The sequence below is a fragment of the Pogoniulus pusillus genome, chromosome 35 (genome assembly GCF_015220805.1).
Source record: "Pogoniulus pusillus isolate bPogPus1 chromosome 35, bPogPus1.pri, whole genome shotgun sequence".
NCBI classification, from domain to species: Eukaryota; Metazoa; Chordata; class Aves; order Piciformes; family Lybiidae; genus Pogoniulus; species Pogoniulus pusillus.
The window spans coordinates 586,978-606,674 of NC_087298.1; the positions used below are offsets into that span (position 1 = coordinate 586,978).

General features: G+C 61.5%; 1 protein-coding gene across 3 annotated transcripts in view; it reads right to left on the bottom strand.

The window, feature by feature from the left end:
• EXD3 (exonuclease 3'-5' domain containing 3) overlaps positions 1-19,697 on the bottom strand; it is a 336,064-nt gene that overhangs the window by 261,507 nt on the left and 54,860 nt on the right. For all 3 annotated transcript variants that reach the window (XM_064171098.1, XM_064171097.1, XM_064171096.1), the window contains exon 3: positions 9,093-9,185. In XM_064171098.1, the coding sequence (XP_064027168.1) occupies positions 9,093-9,129 (37 nt within the window). In that variant the 5' untranslated portion in view covers positions 9,130-9,185. The remainder of the gene's footprint in view (positions 1-9,092; positions 9,186-19,697) is intronic.

A 19,697-nucleotide genomic window follows, 5' to 3' on the forward strand; every position in this document is an offset into this window, starting at 1 on the left:
CCTGCAGCCAGCACCTATGCCAGGGCAGCAGTGCAGAGCAGGCTGCTACAGGCACTTTCTGTGCATGCAAATCAACCCCTGGAGCCCAGACAGACTGGTGCCAGGCTGCAGGTTCCCAGCTGGCTGCGAGCACCAAGGCTGTGCCCTCATCAGCTCCACTGCTGAGGCTACCTGCATGCTGCTGCCTGCTGCCTTCACACCATGGCTCCAGCCCTCTTACCTGCAGCAACACTCCTGGCAAGCCTCCCTCAGCCTCCAGCCTGCTTTGCCAGCGTCAGTTTGTTCTCTTGCACCACTGTGATAAGAGGAATGCCAGAGCTGACAGGCTCCAAGTGCCTCACCTCTCTCCTCCACAACCCAACCCCTGCCAGCACACCTCAGGTACCTGCATAGTTCTGTGTGCCCAGCCTGAAGAGCAGGACACTGCAGAGGCTCAGTGTTGAAGAACCAAAACCCCCAGGGGGGTGAGCTGGCTCTCACCTCACCTCAGGCCCAGCTCCACCACATCCCAGATGTGTGTACCCAGGAAGGAGGAAGCCTTCCAAGAGAAGAACCTCTCCCAGGCCTGCTCCCTGAAGCAGCCCCTGCAAGGTGTGTTTGGCACAGGCACATTTTCCAAGCAGGAATTAACAAGGGGCAGGATCTCCCCAGTTGCTGCTGCCAAGGCATTTCCCTTGGGCCAGCAGGAGCTGTCCAGAAGCAAAGTGTCTCACCCTAGCTCCATCTCTGTGGCAGGTCACACACAGGTGCAGCCACATTGACCCTCCCTAGGCAGCAGCCCACCCCCTGCAGCTCAGGGATCCCCTCCCTGCCCCAGCACTCAAGCTCTGGTCCTCAGCAGGTTGTCCACAAGCCTCTCTCACTCAGGATGCTGGCAGAAAAGATCTCAGCCAAAACAGAGCCTGGGTCCTGCTGGGCCAGGGAGTGGAACCAGCTCAGCTGAGGGTCCAAGGCAGCAGCACTGGAGCACAGAGCACTGAGTGTGAGGATGTGAGGGAGAAGGGCAGGGAGCAAGACTTCCCCTTGCAGCTGGATGGAGTTGGTAGGTCAGGCAGAACTTCCTCTGCCCTGCCAAAGGCATCTTTCCAAGGAGGCAGAGGGGCAGTGCCCGCCCCATGGGCAGTGACCCTCCCTCTGCTCTCGGCGGCAGGGCAGGGAGGCACAATGGTGAGCTCCACAGCTCTGCCAGGCACAGGACTCCAGCTGAGGGAGAAACTCAAATCAGCCACAGGACAGGACCCCTGCTGCAGAACAGTGTGGCCAGGCTGGGATGCTGCAGCACCCTGAGCAGAAGCTGCAAGCAGTAGTGAAAGGATGCAAGATGGACGTTAGCATCATCCAGTGCATCCCAGGGCAGCCCTAACACAGCATCAAGAGAGGCAGAACCTCCTCCTCTACTCCCAGACTGTGCTCAACTCCACCTCTCCACAGCCAGAGGGATGCCATTTAGGCACAGCAGCTCAGCACCTACTCCAGCAACCAGGCTGATGGACACCTCAATGGGCAGCCACTGGGTGCTGCTTCGGGCAGGGCTGGCACTCAGCACCCATGGTGCTGGGTGAATGTCAAGGTGGCACCTGGGAGATTCATGGATTCATACAATGCTTTATGTTGGAAGGGACCTTAGAGCTCATCCAGTGCCAACCCCTGCCATGGGCAGGGACACCTCCCACCAACACAGCTTGCTCAAGGCCTCATCCAGGTTGGCCTCCAGCACCTCCAGGCAGGGGCAGCCACAGCCTCCCTGGGCAGCCTGTGCCAGGCTCTCCCCACCCTCACTCTCAACACTTTCTCCCTCCTCTCCACTCTCACTCTCCCCTCTCCCAGCTCAAAGCCATTGTCCCTCATCCTGCCACTCCCAGCCTTTCTCCAGAGTCCCTCCCCAGCTCTCCTGCAGCCCCTTCAGGCACTGGAAGCTGCTCTGAGGCCTCCCTGAAGCCTTCTCTTCTGCAGGCTGCACAGCCCCAACTCTCCCAGCCTGTCCCCACAGCAGAGCTTCTCCAGCCCTCTGAGCATCTTGGTGGCCTCCTCTGGACCCTCTGCAGCGGGTCCAGGTCCTTCTTGTTGCTGGGTTCCCAGAGCTGGAGGCAGTGCTGCAGGTGAGGTCTGAGCAGAACAGAGCAGAGGGGCAGAATCCCCTCCCTGTGCTGCTGGTCCCAGATGGGCACAGGGAGCACTGAAGGCTCTCTCTAGCCCCTGGGTACAGGGAATACAGAGGCTGTAGAGCAATGAAGCTGGGGAGGGGCCTGGAGCACAGCCCTGTGAGGAGAGGCTGAGGGAGCTGGGGGGGTGCAGCCTGCAGCAGAGGAGGCTCAGGGCAGAGCTCACTGCTGCCTGCAGCTGCCTGCAGGGAGGCTGTAGCCAGCTGGGGTTGGGCTCTGCTGCCAGGCAGTCAGCAACAGAACAAGGGGACAGAGGCTCAAGTTGTGCCAGGGCAGGTCTAGGCTGGATGTTGTTAGGAAGTTGTTGTCAGAGAGAGTGACTGGCATTGGAATGGGCTGCCCAGGGAGGTGGTGGAGTCTGTGTGGCTGGAGGTGTTGAAGCCATGCCTGGCTGGGGCACTTAGTGCCATGGTCTGGTTGCTTGGCCACGGCTGGGTGCTAGGTTGGGCTGGAGGAGCTTGGAGCTCTGTCCCAGCCTGGCTGACTCTGTGATGCTATGATTCCACGATGGGCAGGGAGCACAGCCTGGGAGCATCCACTGCAAACATAGTCCTCAGGCGTGCAGAGGGTTCCCTAGAAGCCTGTGTGTGCTGGGAGGGGGCTGGGGGCTGCTGTATGCTTTTTGCCCCCTGCTTTGCCTTAGTGGACACCATTCACCTCCAGTAAGTCCTGGCCAAAGCGCCGGAGCAGCGCCCAGCAGCGAGGTGCAGGACTGCACTGAGCCGCGGCATGCCCTGTGCCCTGCCCCGACGGCAGCCAGCACCGCGCCGAGGCAGGAGGAAGCAGAGCCCTTCAGTTCCACCAACCCCACTGCCCTCCCACCTGCTGGGAGCCTCGGGCAGCGGCCGGAGCTGGCCGCAGCCCTGCCCAGCTGCCTCTCCTCTCCTCCTGGCTCGGCTGGAGGACGCTCTCGTCTCCTGCACTCGTCTGACCCAAGCAGGGAATGTGCCCTTCGTCCCACAGGCCCAGAGTGAGAACATCATAAAAGCTGAACTTTAGCCCCCTTCTCGGGCAGGCAGCACAATAGCAAGGAGGATGCTGCTACTCCCTGGAGGCTCCGCTGCTGAGCAACACCAGCGAGCTGCAGCGAAAGGTCAGGCGCTGGGACCGCCGCTGCGCTGCGCTGCGCTGCGCTGCGCTGCGCCCTCCCTCCTCCCTGCGAGGCGGCGGAACGCTCCCGGCGCTGCCCCCTCCCTCCCCCTGAGAAACGCAGGAAGGAAGCGCTGGCAAAAGAGCTTCAGTGAACAGCAGGCTCGGTCGTGAGAGCAGACCCAGCTGCAGGCTCCGCGCAGGACGCTGCTGCTGCTGCTGCGCCTCGCTTCCCACTGCCGCCCAGGCGAGCGGCTGAGCCGCACCGCAGCCCCGCACCGCAGCCCCGCACCGCAGCCCCGCACCGCAGCCCAGCACAGCAGCCCCGCACAGCAGCCCCGCACAGCAGCCCCGCACCGCAGCCCCGCACCGCAGCCCCGCACCGCAGCCCAGCACAGCAGCCCAGCCCAGCAGCCCCGCACTGCAGCCCAGCACAGCAGCCCAGCACAGCAGCCCAGCATAGCAGCCCAGCACAGCAGCCCCGCACCGCAGCCCAGCACAGCAGCCCCGCACAGCAGCCCAGCACAGCAGCCCTGCACAGCAGCCCCGCACAGCAGCCCCGCACCGCAGCCCCGCACAGCAGCCCCGCACCGCAGCCCAGCACAGCAGCCCCGCACAGCAGCCCCGCACAGCAGCCCTGCACAACAGCCCCGCACCGCAGCCCCGCACAACAGCCCCGCACAGCAGCCCCGCACAGCAGCCCAGCACAGCAGCCCCACACAGCAGCCCCGCACCGCAGCCCCGCACCGCAGCCCCGCACCGCAGCCCCGCACCGCAGCCCAGCACAGCAGCCCAGCACAGCAGCCCAGCACAGCAGCCCCGCACAGCAGCCCCGCACCGCAGCCCAGCACAGCAGCCCAGCACAGCAGCCCCGCACAGCAGCCCCGCACAGCAGCCCCGCACAGCAGCCCCGCACAGCAGCCCCGCACCGCAGCCCAGCACAGCAGCCCCGCACCGCAGCCCAGCACAGCCCCGCACAGCAGCCCAGCACAGCCCCGCACAGCAGCCCCGCACAGCAGCCCCGCACAGCAGCCCAGCACAGCAGCCCCGCACAGCAGCCCTGCACCCCGCTGCAGCCTGCGGCTCAACCCCCAAACGCTTCTGCTCAGGGGCAGGCACCTTGGCAGAGATGCTCAGAGGGCTGCAGCAGCTCTGCTCAGAGGACAGGTTGGGAGAGTTGCAGCCTGCAGAGGAGAAGGCTTCCAGGAGAGCTTGGAGTGGCCTTGCAGGATCTGAAGGGGGCTGCAGGAGGGCTGGGGAGGGACTATTGACAAGGGCTGGGAATGAGAGGAGGAGGAGGAGGAGGAATGGGTTTGAAGTGGCAGAGGGGAGATGGAAACTGGATGTGAGGAGGAAGTTAGGAGGGTGGTGAGACACTGGCACAGGCTGAGGGTGGTGAGACACTGGCACAGGCTGAGGGTGCTGAGACACTGGCACAGGTTGCCCAGGGAGGTTGTGGAGCACAGAAGCACCCAATGTGATCAAAGATCACATTGGGTGCTTCTGTGCTCCACAACCTCCCTGGAGGTGCTCAAGGCCAGGCTGGATGAGGCCTTGAGCAAGCTGTGCTGGTGGGAGGTGTCCCTGCCCCTGGCAGGGGGTTGGCACTGGATGATCCTGAAGGTCCCTTCCAACCCACTCTATGACACTATGAACCTCCAGGGTCTTCCACAAGCCAAATGCTTCCATGGTTGTGTTTTCCAGCAGGCAGTGCAGACACTTTGCACTTGCCCATGGCCAGGCAGGCACCAAGACTTGGACAGAAGAGGGAAAGGAGACTGCTCAGCACCACAAACTGCTGAGGACTTTGGGTCCACAGTAGGACCTGCAAACAGGTCACTGAGGTTTGCTTTCTTGCTTCAAGACAGTGTGGGAGCTGAGCCTGACCTGTGCCAAGCCTGCAGGCTGCTGCCCCGAGGGGAATGGCTTTGGGTCTGTTGTTGCTGTGCACACTCAGCTCTTGGTGCTGGTTCATAGAATCACAGAATCAAGCAGGTTGGAAGAGACCTCCAAGCTCAGCCAGTCCAACCTATCCCCCAGCCCTATCCAGTCAACCAGACCATGGCACTAAGTGCCTCATCCAGGCTTTGCTTGAGCACCTCCAGGGGTTATCACCTGCCCATCCCCACTGACTGCTACCTGCTTTGCTTTTCCACTTGATGTTGTCCTTGTGCACCTCTGGGGGATTTCAAAACAGATGAGGCAATTTCAGCACTGCCCTCCCAGGAGAAATGAAGGCTCCAAAACACTGAGTTCTCTGTGGCCTTCAGTAAAAGTTGATGTCTGTCCCCCAGAGCACTGTAAAGGCATTTAAGGAGCTCTCTCTCCCCACTCCAAGCCTGTTGCAAGCCCAGACAAAGGACAATAAAAATGTGAAATGGAGGAGAGGGAATGAAATTGCAACAGACACCCTGCCCCTCTGCTCAGAGCTCACCTGCAGCACTGCCTCCAGCTCTGGGCCCAGCACCAGCTGAAACCTGGAGCTGCTGCAGAGGGTCCAGAGGAGGTCACAATCAGAGGCTGGAGAAGCTTCCCTGTGGGCACAGGCTGGGAGAGTTGGGGCTGTGCAGCCTGCAGAGGAGAAGACTCCAGGGAGACCTCAGAGCAGCTTCCAGTGCCTGAAGGGGCTGCAGGAAAGCTGGGGAGGGACTTTGGAGAAGGGCTGGGAGTGGCAGGCTGAGGGACAATGGCTTTGAGCTGGGAGAGGGGAGAGTGAGAGTGGAGAGGAGGAAGAGATTGTTGAGAGTGAGGGTGGGGAGAGCCTGGCACAGGCTGCCCAGGGAGGCTGTGGCTGCCCCCTGCTTGGAGCCAGTTTGGATGAGGCCCTGAGCAAGCTGTGCTGGTGGGAGGTGTCCCTGCCCATGGCATGGGCTGGCACTGGATGATCTTTGAGGTCTCTTCCAGCCCAGCCCATTCTGTGACTCTCTGAATCTGGCAGGCAGAGCTGGCTGGGCACAGAGGTGCTGGCTCAGGCAGTGTGGAGCTGGAGTGGTTCTGCTTATCAAGACTGGTATGAGACAGAGATTGGCATTTACTGAAGTGCAGAAACTGCACCTGGAGAGGTGTTACAAATGCAACAAGCACAGCAGGCCCAGGGCTCAGAGCAGCCAGGCCTTAGCAGGATGCAGTTTGCTTCTGGAAAGCCTTCACCACTGCCTTGCACAGCTCCAGCCCAGCAGTCTGAGCTCTGCAGCAGCAGACTCCTCTTTCACTGCACAGCTTAAGCTCCTCACCAAGTCTCCAGCCACCTTTGCCAACAAGCAGCTGTAAGCAGACACTGTTTTGCCTCTGACACCCTGCAGAAGTGACTGACCAAGGCCTTTTGCAGAGGAATGGCTGCAGGAGCCCTGCACTCTCAGGTCACTCTGGAGAAAGCCAACCCCACAGGACTGTCTCTTCTCACACTCCCAGCAGCTGCTGACATGTCAGGGTAAGCTTTAAAGTGACCCCTGAGCTGCACTGACTTGGATTTGACCTCAGGCCCTCCAATAACCCAAACAGAGCAGCCCTGGGGGGATGTTTGAAGTCCACACTCTGACAAACTCATGTCCCCAATGCCTCTGAGCTGGGGGCTACAGCAGTTCAACAAAGGCAGCAGCACAGCCACGGACTGCACTGCCTTGGAAGGGACCCTCCAAGGGCATCTGCAACCCCCCTACAGGCAGCAAGGACACCTCCAGCTAGAGCAGGCTGGACAGGGACACAGCAAGTCTCACCTTGAAAGTCTCCAGGGATGGATCTCAACCACCTCCTTGGGCACCTTGTGCCAGTCTCTCCCCACCTTAACTGGGCACAACTTGCTCCTGATGTCCAACCTAACTCTGCCCTGCTGCACTTCCAAACCATTGCCCTTGGCCCACTCCCACAGGCCCTTCTGAACAGTCCCTCCCCAGCCTGCCTGCAGCTCCCCTGCAGACACAGAAATGCAGCTCTGAGGTCTCCCTGAAGCCTTCTCTTGTCCAGGCTGAACAGCTCCAAACCCCTCAGCCTGTGCCTACAGAAGAGCTGCTGTAGCCCTCTCAGCATCTTTGTGGTCCTCCTCTGGACTTGCTCCAGGTCCTTCTTGTGTTGGGGTCCCAGAGCTGGCCCCAGCCCTGCAGGTGAGGTGTCAGCAGAGCAGAGCAGAGGGGCAGGATCCCCTCTCTCCTCTCCTGGCCATGCTGCTTTGGATGTAGCTCCTTGGCTTAAGGTCCCCCAGGCTGGCAGTGCAGCAGCCCCTTCACTGTTCTCCACCCCCTCTCCTCCTTCCTTGTTTGCCCTTATTAAGCTGTGTCTTCCAAGAGGGAATTCTGATTTCTGAGAGCCTTGACTCTACAGAGGAGGGCAAAAGGTCAAGCAAGATGCTGGCAGGCAGAGCCTGCAGCTCCCACTGGCTGTGCTCTCAGGCTGCTCCCTGGGGCTGATGTCAGCTGGGATGGGCAGAAGGTTGTGTCTGGAAACCTGCCCCCATGCCAGCAGGAAGCTGAGGGGACCTTTGCCAGCACCTCCCTCCTGTACACCAGGGGAGGAGAGAATGGGAAAAGCCTTGGCTGGCCCTGCCCCGAGACCAGTGCTGCCTTCCAGCTGCATTACCCTGAGAGCAGTGTCGTCCCCCCAGGGCTACCAAGTCCTTCCTCCCTGCCCAGCGGCTCAGGGCATGAAGCGACCGAACAATGGACAGCTCCGCAGGTGGCTCAGGGGAGAGGGCTGGGGCTGGAAGCTGAACAAACGGAGCTCCGAGCTGCAAGATTACCTCAGGCCATGGATCACCCCTGGAAGATGCCCACCTCCAGCCAAGCCATGGATCACCCCTGGAAGATGCCCACCTCCAGCCAAGCCATGGATCACCCCTGGGTCACACCTGTCTAAGCCAGCACTGGGCTCCAACAGTGGCCAGCAAGCACTGCCACAGCAGGTGTGAACTCCACACGTGGAAATGTGTCCCTCTGGACAGCCTCATTCCTCTGCCTGCCTTAGGAGCAGATCCAAACCCAAACACCACATTACTGCCCCTGCCAAAGCAGCCCTGCAGTGAGGGAGCCACAGGCACTCTGAGCAGCTCTCCAGGTGGTGCAGAGGCTTCCCCTGAATGTCCCTTTGCAAAGACTCAGCCTCCAGGTCCCTCTGTGGCTGCTGCTGAATCTGCAGGCCATGCTGAGGTGTAGCCATCACCTGCTGGCAGCACTCCAGCACCTGCACAGGACCACAGACATCTTCCATGCTTCCACAGGCATTTTCCTACCCTTTTCCATTCCTGAACTCCCAGATTTAAATCCATAGACAAGAGCAAGATCTTTAGCACAGGCAGAAGCCCAAACTCATCAGCTTGCTTGGCCTACAGCCAAGCTCCCCTGGAAGAGGGCACACTGAGAGTGGAGATGGGGAAGAAAGTCTTGAGAGTGAGCGTGGGGAGACACTGGCACAGGCTGCCCAGAGAGGCTGAGGATGCCCCTGCCTGGGGGTGCTGAAGGCCAGGCTGGATGAGGCCTTGAGCAGCCTGGGCTGGTGGGAGGTGTCCCTGCCCCTGGCAGATGGTCTCTAAGGCCCCCTCCAACCCAAGCCAGCCTCTGTGCTCTGCAGGAGCTGTAACACAGCCACACAAGTCAGGAGCCCTGCACTGGTGGGAAGCCATAAACCACTGCTGCAAACCTCTGCAGCCAGAAGGCAGCTCTCAGGACACCCCTGGCTAGGTGTGGAGCAGGAAACCACAAGGACCCAAGAACCTTCAGGGCACCTCATCAGCACTGAGTTCCCAGGGGCTGCTGTTCTTGTGGCTCAGCACTAAGCACTGTGGATGGAAATCAAACCATGCTGAACAAACTGGAGGGGAGAGGCAAGCACTTGGCCAGGCAGCAAACTCACCAGGGGGCTGAGCACTGGAGCCACTCTCCTGCTCCATCCTCCCAAAGGTCAGGATCAGGATGCTGAACTCAGAGGAAGCTCAAGCTCTTGCTTCTGAAAAGAAAAAACAGTGTCACAGATGACAGCTCACAGCTCAGAGCTGTCAGGGGCTGGAAGGGACCCAAAGAGCTCATCCAGTCCAACCCTCTGCCAGAGCAGGACCACACAATCCAGCTCAGGGCACACAGGAACACATCCAGGCAGGACTGCAAAGGCTCCACAGAAGGAGACTCCACAACCTCTCTGGGCAGCCTGTGCCAGGCTCTGGGACCCTTCCAGGCAAGAAGTTGCCCTTGTGCTGAGCTGGAACCTCCTGTGCTGCAGCTTCCATCCATTGCTGCTTGTCCTGTCCCAGGCAGCAGTGAGCAGAGCCTGTCCCCCCCTCCTGACCCCCAGCCCTCAGATAGTTACAGACATTGATTCAATCCCCTCTCAGTCTTCTCTTCTCCAGCCTAAGCAGCCCCAGGGCCCTCAGCCTCTCCTCACCAGGCACTGCTCCAGGCCCCTCATCATCCTCACAGCCCTCCCTTGGACTCTCTCCAGCAGATCCCTGTCCCTCTTCAACTGAGGAGCCCAAAGCTGAAGGCAGTGCCCAAGATGAGGTCTCAGCAGGGCAGGGCAGAGGGGCAGAAGAACCTCCCCTGGCCTGCTGGACACACTCTGCTGAATACAGTCGGTGCCAGCCTGCAGGAAGCTCTCCCCGTGTGGCACAGGACACCTCCTGTGCTGCCTTTGAACCTAAGCAAGGCAGGAGAGGGACTCTGTGCACATACAGCTCGGAGCAGAGGTCAGAGCACACTGCCCGAGGGGCACAGTGGTGCAGTGGTGAAGCCAACCACAAAACGGTGCCAGGGGGCACCCGAAAGCCGAGGGCAGCTCAGACACTGCAGCGACATCTGGGCTCCTGGCACGGCTCAGGAGCAGCTCTCGGGTGGCAGCTGCACAAGCAGGAGCCTCCACCACTGCCTGCTTGGGCAGCCAAGCAAAGCCCAGCCCCAGGCGAGCTCCAAGGGCACAGACACCCCCGCAGGCTGCTCCTGCCCTCGCCTGCACTTCCACCCAGCACACTGCGCTGGGGCAGGACCCAGGCCTCCCAGAGCCCAGCCCAGTGCCCTGACTGCCACCTCCTTCCTGCTGAGCCCCAGCCCGAGCCGCTTGCCAGGAGGGAAACTGCCCCTGGGGAGCACAGCTGCCAGGGTGCTGCTGTGGCACAGGCGCTGGCAGTGCCCTGCAGTGACAGCCACCCGCTGCGGGCACGCAGCACTGGGGCAGGACGTGGCACAGGAGAAGCAGTGGCCGTGGATGTCCCCAGGGAACAGCCTCCTGCTCCTGGGGGGCTGATAGGTCACCACACTTAGCCCTCGGTGTGCCCCACTCGCAGGGGGTCAGAGGGTTGATGTTCTTAGCAGGGACCACGCAGGTCACCTTCGGCAGCATCTCCTGCCAGGCTGGGAGGTGCAAGCAGCTGTAGCCTGTGAGCTGGTGGGTCAGGATCCACCCCCTGCTGCTTGGCTGGGCATGGGAAAGTGCTCATCAGAGCGGGGAAAGTGTCTGCACTTCCTTCTAGGGAGCAGAATCACTGAGTCCTCTGGGAGGGAAAGACCCTGCAGGTTCACAGAGTCACAGGATGGGTTGGAAGGGGCCTCAGAGCTCAGCCAGTGCCAAGCCCTGCCATGGGCAGGGACACCTCCCACCAGCACAGCTTGCTCAAGGCCACATCCAACCTGGCTCCAGCACCTCCAGGCAGGGGGCAGCCACAGCCTCCCTGGCAGCCTGTGCCAGTGCCTCCCCAGCAGGCTGCTCCAGCAAAAGGCCTTCACCTTCTTTAAGATCTTTAGCCAGCAATTAGCCCAGAGCAGGGCAGGACAGAGGACACCAAAAGTGGAGCCTCCACACAGCTCTCACCCCTCCAGCCTCCTAGGAAACAAGAAGGGTTGAAACTCCTCCATGATCTGGGGACACAAACCCACTGAGCTGCCAAGCTCCTGGCCCAGGACTCTGAAGCATTGGGCTCTGCCCAGCAGCTGGGCAGAGGAGGAGCAGTGGCTCTCCAGGTCGTGTCCCACCACAGCCACCAGGACAGGCAGGCACCTGGGCAGACTCCCAGAGCTCTGACAAGATTCCTCCTCCACTCTCCAAGGGTCAGTGCACAGAAATTCCAGCAGGATCAGTCCTTGAGGGGCAGGGAACCAAATGCCAACTGCAGCACCCTGGGGTCAGAGTGAGCTCCTGCAGGGCACAGCCAGGGCAGGCTCCAGCCCTGCTGACCAGGGCCAGGACCACCCTGCAGACACAGGCAGCCCCTTAGGCTCTACTGGACACACCAGCCCCAGCAAGGATGCCTGCCCCCAGGGAACCTGCTCTGAGGGCAGCCACCCCACAGCACCCTGCAGCACCCCACAGCACCTCAGATACCAGCTCCTGCTCCACATCCAACACTCCCAGACTGATCTCCACTGATTCCCAGTCACAGACTCACAGCATGGCAGGGGTTGGAAGGGACCTCCAGAGGTCATCCAGGCCGAGGCAGGGCACACAGGAGCACATCCAGGCAGGGCTGGAAAGGCTGCAGAGCAGGAGACTCCACAGCCTCTCTGGGCAGCCTGCTCCAGGGCTCTGGACTCTTACAGCCAAGAAGTTCTTGCTCATGTTGAGGTGCAACTTCCTGCGCTGCAGTTTCCATCCCTTGCCCCTCTGCCATGCCAGGGCACAAGGGAGCAGAGGCTGTGCCTGTCCCTCCCTGACCCCCAGCCCTCAGACATTTACAGGCATTGATCAGGTCCCCTCTCAGCCTTCTCCTCCCCAGACTCAGCCCCAGGGCTCTCAGCCTCTCCTCATCAGGCAGTGCTGCAGTCCCTGCAGCATCCTTGTAGCCCTCTCTTGGGCTCTGTCCAGCAGATCCCTGTCCCTCCTGAACTGGGGAGCCAGAGCTGGATGCAATGTGGCAGGTGAGGTCTCACTGGGACAGTGTAGAGGGGGAGAAGAACCTCCCTAGATCTGCTGGTCACACTCTTCTGAATGCCCTTCAGGGCCCCAGTGGCCTCCTTGGCCTCAAGGGCACTTTGCTGCCCATGCAGAACTTGCTGCCCACCAGCACTGCCAGGTCCTTCTGCGCAAGGCTGCTCTGCAGCAGCAGTTCCCTGCCTGGCACCCATGGGCAGATGTGCAGGGGAGGAAGGTTCAGCAGGGGTCTGGCACTGCCCTGCCTGCAGCTCACAGCCCCCAGGGCTGAAGGGAGGCTCAGGGGGGTGGGATGTGAGGCTCACCTGACAAAGCGGAGCTCACAGTCCAGCTGAGGCCACAGCCACTGCCAGACAGAGCACTAGAGGCCACTGTTAGACAGGGCACTGGAGGCCACTGCCAGACAGAGCACTGGAGGCCACTGTTAGACAGGGCACTGGAGGCCACTGCCAGACAGAGCACTGGAGGCCACTGTTAGACAGGGCACTGCAGGCCACTGCCAGACAGAGCACTGGAGGCCACTGTTAGAGCACTGGAGGCCACTGCCTGCCTTAGAAGCAATTTCAGCCCAAGCAAGGCCGTGGAGGGGCTGCAGTGCACTGCACTGAGCTGTGCAGTCCATGTCTGTGCTGGGGGCTGTGAGCCCCTGGGGATCGCAGGTCTGCTCGGGGCCCAGGCAGAGGTGAGCGTGGGAAGGTCTCTGCTCTGCCCAGCACACAGCAGGTTTCTGTTCCTCCTGCGCTGGGAAAGAGGCTGCAGAGGGCGAAGTGAAAGCAGGCAAAGGGCTGGAGCCCAGGCAGCAGTGTGTGCTGCAGCTGCTCCCAGCTGTGGTCTCTGAGCCTGCCTCACGCTTCGGGCACAGGCAGTGCCACCCAAACCTGCCCTGAGGAGCCCAGAGCCTGCCCTAGGAGCACAGCTTCTGCCCCTCCACTTGTACAGACTCTGGGGCCTGTCCTCCCCCCCAGCTCAGCAGCTGGGGGCCAGCTTGGCCCTTCAGGCTCCCCCCAGCCACAGACTCAGAGCTTCATTCTTCATCTCTGCTCCATGCCTGAACTGCAGCAGCTGGAGTGCTGTGCTCAGCTCTGGGACACTGAGGGGCTGCAGCCTGTCCAGAGCAGGGCAGTGAGACTGGAGCAGGGCCTGGAGCAGCTGGGGGTGAGGAGGGACTGAGGGAGCTGGGGGTGTGCAGGTGGAGCAGAGGCTGAGGGCAGAGCTCATTGCTCTCTGCAGCTGCCTGCAGGGAGGTTGCAGTGAGGAGGGAGCAGCCTCTGCTGCTTACCACTGAGCACAGAATGGTTTGGGTTGGAAGGGACCTCCAAAGCTCATCCAGTCCAACCCTCTCTGCAGTCAGACATATTCAATCAGATCAGGTTGCCCACAGCCCTGTCCAGCCTGACCCTGAGTATCTCCAGAGATGGAGCCTCAACCACCTCCATGGACAACCTGCTGCAGTGTTCCTGCAGCCTCTTGGTGGAGAACTTGTCCCTAAAACTTGAAGACAAGGGACAGGAGCAGGGAAATGGCTCCAAGCTGCCCCAGGGGAGGCTCAGGCTGGAGCTCAGGAGATATTTCTGCCCTGGAAGGGTTCTCAGCCCTTGGCACAGGCTGCCCAGGGCAGGGCTGCAGTTCCCACCCCTGGGGGTGTTCCAGCAGCCTGTGGAGCTGTGCTGAGGACATGGTTTGGGGCTGGCCCTGCAGTGCTGGCTGGAGGCTTGGCCTGGCTGAGCTGGGAGGGCTCTTGCAGCCAAACACACTGTGTGGTGCTGTGACTGTGTCATCTCAGGCCTCACCATGTCACATCAGCTACCCTGAGCCCCTCCACACCCACCTCAGCAGCCTGTGTGACTGCAAAGAGGGGAGAAGAGAGGAGGAGCCCTGACATGCCTCTTCCTGCTGCAGGCTGCAAGGCAGATGCCTGTGCCACCCCTGTGCCAGTGAGCCCTGCAGGCTCCCCTTCAGCAGACAGCTTCACCTGTCCAGAAACAGACTTCAGCAACCTGTGGCAGGAGGCAGAAGGGAGGCACTGACAGAGGGAATGACTCCAAGGCATCAGAGCACTGTGCCTGTGCAAGGAGCCACCAGCACCCTCCCACCCCACCAGCACCCACCAGCTGTGGCCAGCTGAGCAGCTCCTGCTGGGACAAGGCCAGCAGGAGCACTGGCAAGGAGAAGTCAGTGCTCAGGTCTGCCAGGAGTAACAGGCCAGGCCAAGCTGGAAGCTGCCTTCTGCACCAATCCATCACTCCTGAGCTCAGCCTGAGGAGGTACCTCCCTGCCCACTCTGGCTTAGGGGAGTTGTCACTAAGCTGTGACTGACTTTTCACCCTTCCTGGCAGTGATTTAGCAATTTGATCTCATTATTGCCATCCTAAGACCCCCTGGCACTGCTGGAGCAGAGCACATATGGTAGAAAGCAGAGAGCAGTGCAGTCCTAGGGCCAGTGACAACCAGAAAGCAGCTGGCAGAGCATCAACAGATGCCAGTGGGAGGCTGACCAGGGCTGTGCCCTCAGCACCTGATGCCTGCCAGCCTGTCAAGATCCTACTTCTGGTGCAAGCTCCTGTCCAAGTTCCTGACATCAATAAGCAAAGTGCTGGGACACCATTGGCATAAACACAAGCTCATGGAGAAAGTCCTGTGCCCAGAGAATGTGTCTGCATGCATGGAGAACATCCACACATCAGCACCAACAGGGGACAGAGCTGGTGCCCAAGTGCCCAGCAGCCAGCACTGGTCCCTGGCAGCCCAGAGCCAGCTGTGTGCTGGCTGCAGGCAGAGCAGGCAGAGCAGCAGCACAGGGAGGGGATTCTGCCCCTCCAATCTGCTCTGCTCAGCCCTCACCTGCAGCACTGCCTCCAGCTCTGGGAACCCAGCACAAGAAGGATCTGGAGCTGCTGGAGAGGGTCCAGAGGAGGCCATGGAGGTGCTCAGAGGGCTGGAGAAGCTCTGCTGTGGGCACAGGCTGAGAGAGTTGGGGCTGTGCAGCCTGGAGAAAAGAAGGCTGCAAGGAGAGCTCAGAGCAGCTTCCAGTGCCTGAAGGGGCTGCAGGAGAGCTGGGGAGGGACTCTGGAGAAGGTTTGGGAGTGGCAGGCTGAGGGACAATGGCTTTGAGCTGGGAGAGGGGAGAGTGAGAGTGGAGAGGAGGAAGAAATTGTTGGCAGTGAGGGTGGGGAGAGACTGGCACAGGCTGCCCCCGGAGGCTGTGGAGCACAGAAGCACAGGATGGGATCCACTGCCACCCTAGAGGTGCTGAAGGCCAGGCTGGATGAGGCCTCAAGCAAGCTGTGCTGGTGGGAGGTGTCCCTGCCCATGGCAGGGGTTGGCACTGGATGATCTGGAAGGTCCCTTCCAGCCCAGCCCATCCCATGGATCAGTGCTGTACACAGGTACCAGCCATGCCAGGCAGAGCAGTGCTGGAATGCCAGCAGCTGGCACCCACCCAGCCCTTGCTAGCCCAGAGCTGCCTGTGCAGCCACAGGCCAGCAGCTCCCTGCTGTGCTCCCTGCTGCCCCCAGCCAGGCTCAGCAGTCTGCAGCAGCCCCCAGCCCCTGCCTGCAGTGCGGGCAGCAGCAGCATCTCCCCTGGCGCAGCAGCAGAGCTCGGGGGTGGGCAGGGACTCCCCAGGAGCTCTTGGGCTGAGCAGAGCTCTGCTTCCCAGAGTGGGCAAAGAGAAGCCACAGCCTGGGCTCGGTTTGGAAAGCTCAGGTCTGAGTGACCCCCCCCAGAGCTCTGCCCCTGCAGGGCCAGCGGCAGCGCAGAGCAGAGCAGGAGCTGTGCCCGTCGGGGCGCCTGGCAGCAGCACATGGACTACCCCTAAGCGCCCTGCAGCCCCCAGAGCTCCTCGGCAGGCAGTCTGCTGCCAGGCTTCCACGGAGCTGACTGCAGCAGAGCGCCGCGGAGGGGCTCCTGCACCCAGAGGAGATGCAGCCTGGCAGTGGCCTCCTCTGTGCCCCCACTGCAGGAGGGGATGCCAGGAGGGGATGCCAGGAGGGGATGTCAGGAGGGGATGCCAGGAGGGGATGCCAGGAGGGGATGCCAGGAGGGGATGCCAGGAGGCCATCCTTCCGCACCTCCACTGCCGCCAAGAGCCCCTGCCGGCCAGCAGCTGGCACAGACGCACCCTCTGCCCTCTGCCCACTGCTGTCCCCCTCCACCTCCTGAATGCAGCTGTGGAGTCCTGCTGCTGTGGCAGCAGCTGGCAGTGCTCCGCGGGCCGAGCCCTCCCTGCCCGGCAGCTCCCTGCGCATCGCTCCCGGCGGCAGGCAGCGCAGCTCCGCTCCGTGCCGCAGCCCAGCGCAGCGCTGCCAGGGGCCGCTGCCTGCTCCCGGCTGGCTGCAGGCTCCGAGCGCAGGGCTCTGGCACCCTCTGCCGACTGATCCCCACCCGCAGCGCCCGGGCGCAGGCTGGAGGGGCCACGGGCACCCAACGGCACCCACGGCCCCGTCCACGGCTTCCTTCTCCCTCCTGGGCTCGGCTGCTCCGCGGCCCAGGCTCAGCAGGTGACCCTTCTGCCCTGTGCTTTGCTGCGGCAGCTGAGCACACCCTGCAGGGGCAGAGCCCTGTCCCTGCTGCCACCCAAACCCTCCGAGCCCTTCCCACCCCCAGCACCCCCCAGCACCCTGCATGCAGCATCTGTCCTCTCCCTTCTGCCCACGGTGACCAAACTCCAGCACTCCCCTGTGCCAGAGAGCCACAGCTCCGTGTCCTGACTACATCCATACTGCAGGGCACCATCCTGGGAAGGGAACCACCAGAGCCCTCCTGGGCCCCCGTTTTGGGTGCATGGTTCCCTCAGGAGTCTCTGCTCCACCCTTGCCACCCAGCAGCTGTGGCTTCCTGACCCCTCCGTGGACCCGGGCTGGGCAGGAGGGTGCCTGAGCAGAGCAGGGGGAGCAGGAGCAGCTCCCCCCACCAGTGCAGCCTGGCACTGCTGAGGGCAAGGGGAGCTGTGAGCACACACACCTTTGCCAGGTGCCCAGCACCAGTCCTGCAGCGTGTCCAGCTCAGAGGGGCTTGACTGTGCCAGTGACACCCGAACTCTGCAGGCAACAGGCACCAAAGCACAGACTCACAGCTGGGGGGAGGGGAAGGGACCTACTGGGGAGCATCGAGTCCAAGCCCTGCCAAGGCAGCGTCACCCAGGGCAGGGCACAGAGGAACACATCCAGGCGAGTTCTCACAGCCTGCAGGGGAGACTCCACCACCTCTGGACAGCCTGTCCCGGTGCTCCACCACCCTCAAGCTGAAGCTCCTCCTCATGTTCAGGTAACTTCCTCTGTTCAGCTTTGTGCCCTGTGCCCCTTGTCCTGTCCGTGGGCACCACTGAACGAAGCCTGGCCCCATCCTCCTGACACCCTGCCCTGAGCAGTGCTGATCAGACCCCCCTCAGCCCTCCCTTTTCAGGACTCAGCGGCCCCAGCTCTCTGCCTGTCCTCAGCACCCCTGCAGCAAAGGGTCTGCTGAAGTGTGGCAGGAAGGGGCCACATCCTGCCCTGCTGTGCTGCACTGCAAGGTTTGTGAGCAGTGAACACCACAGCTCTGGGAAGGCACCAACCAAGCAGCAACCAAACCCCCTGAGCTGTGCTGGCTCTGGAGATTTGCTGCCTTCCTGCCTGCATCTTTCTGCTGCTGGTTTTGCCTTCCCTGGTGTGAGGAGCAGGCAGAACAAGTCCTGGCAGCCCTTGGGGGTTAGCCAGGGGCTCACAGCCCGGCAGAGCCTTCCACTGCCACTTTCTGACACCTCTGCACACACCTGGGGGTTGTGTTTCACCTACCAAAGCATCTCCACTTCAGCAGAAAGAGCCCCAAAGGGTCATTCAGGCTGGAGGGGAGGAGGAAGCTCAGCACCATGAGACTGGACTGGGTTGCCCAGGGAGGTGTTTGAGGCCCCATGGCTGGAGGTGTTTGAGGCCAGGCTGGCTGAGGCTGTGTGCAGGCTGCTCTAGGGTAGGGTGTCCCTGGGCATGGCAGGGGGGTTGGAACTGGCTGCTCCTTGTGGTCTCCTCCAGCCCTGAGTGATTCTGTGATTCTGTGATCATTCCCCCTCCAAACCAGCACCTTGCAGCCCCAGCAGCCAGGGAAGCTTTGGACATGTTCACTGCAGGACTTTCAGCCACAATTCCAAAAGCAAAGGAACAAAGTTTCCAGCCAACAGATGACCTGCAGGTGCTTTCCAGACTTAACTCCACACTGCAGCCACTGCTTCAGTCCTCCACCAGAGACAAAACAGCTGAAAAGCCTTTCAGAAGCCAGGGGCTAAGGTGAAGATTGCTGCAGGGCTGTGTGAACCCTTCTTGCTGGGAGATGCTTTAAGTGATGGCAACTCAGGACCTCTTCAGCTCTCTCACATTACAAAGCTGCTCCTGCTTCCCTTCCTCCAACCCACTGAGGCACTCCAGATGTGGCTTCCCACCTGGGCTGGGCAACTCGGACCTTTGCAAGCACTTCACTGCTGCCCAGGATTGTGAGTTCATGGAATCACAGAATGGGTTGCGTCAGAAGGGACCTCAAAGCTCATCCAGCCTGGACTTCAACACCTCCCTGGGCAGCCTGTGCCAGGCTCTCCCCACCCTCACTCTCAACAACTTCCTCCTCAGCTCCACTCTCACTCTCCCCTCTCCCAGCTCAAAGCCATTGTCCCTCAGCCTGCCACTCCCAGCCCTTCTCCAAAGTCCCTCCCCAGATCTCCTGCAGCCCCTTCAGGCACTGGAAGCTGCTCTGAGCTCTCCCTGCAGCCTTCTCCTCTGCAGACTGCACAGCCCCAACTCTCCCAGCCTGTGCCCACAAGGGAGCATCTTGGTGGCCTCCTCTGGACCCTCTCCAGCAGCTCCAGGTCCTTCTTGTGCTGGGTTCCCCAGAGCTGGAGGCAGTGCTGCAGGTGAGGTCTGAGCAGAGCAGAGGGGCAGAATCCCCTCCCCTTGCCCTCACTCAGGCTGAAGCAGCCCTGTTAAGCCATGAATCCAGCAGGGCTTTGAACTTCTCCTCCTGCATTGCTGAGGAGGTTTTGTTGTCATCCAGAAGCTTCCTCATTCTCTTTCTTCTTAAGTCCATCAAACCATCCCCAGGGTCTGACACTTCCACGCAGCTTTGCCAGGCAGGCTGTGACACAGGAAGCTGTGGCAGCTGAGGACACTGCCCTGGCCAGCAGTGTGTCCCAGCTGGCTCTGCCAAGTGACCTTGCCTGGCCAGCAGGGCTGGCTGCCAGCCTGTGTGCCCCATGCCCGCCAGCCTCTGTGCCCCATGCCCCTGCTCTCCAGGCTGGCAGCTGGGTGCGAGCGGCGGCTGAGAGATGTGTGCAGGAGCAGCCTGCTGCAGGACACATTCCTGCTGCAGGACACATTCCTGCTGCAGCACCAATCTACAGTGGGAAACATCTCCTGAGCTCCTGCAGCTGCTTGGCCAGCAGCCACGAGGCACCAACACAGCCCCTCCGTGTGCTCAGCCCTTAGCTCCTGCCCAGCACCTCCACAGGTGCTCCCCAGGCAGCAGCAAGAGAGACTCTGCAGCCACCTCTGCAGCACAGGGCTTTGGCAGAGCACTTGTGCTGGGCACAGGGCACACTCCCTGGCTGGCAGGAGCTGCAGCAAGCTCCCAGACAAAGCAGAC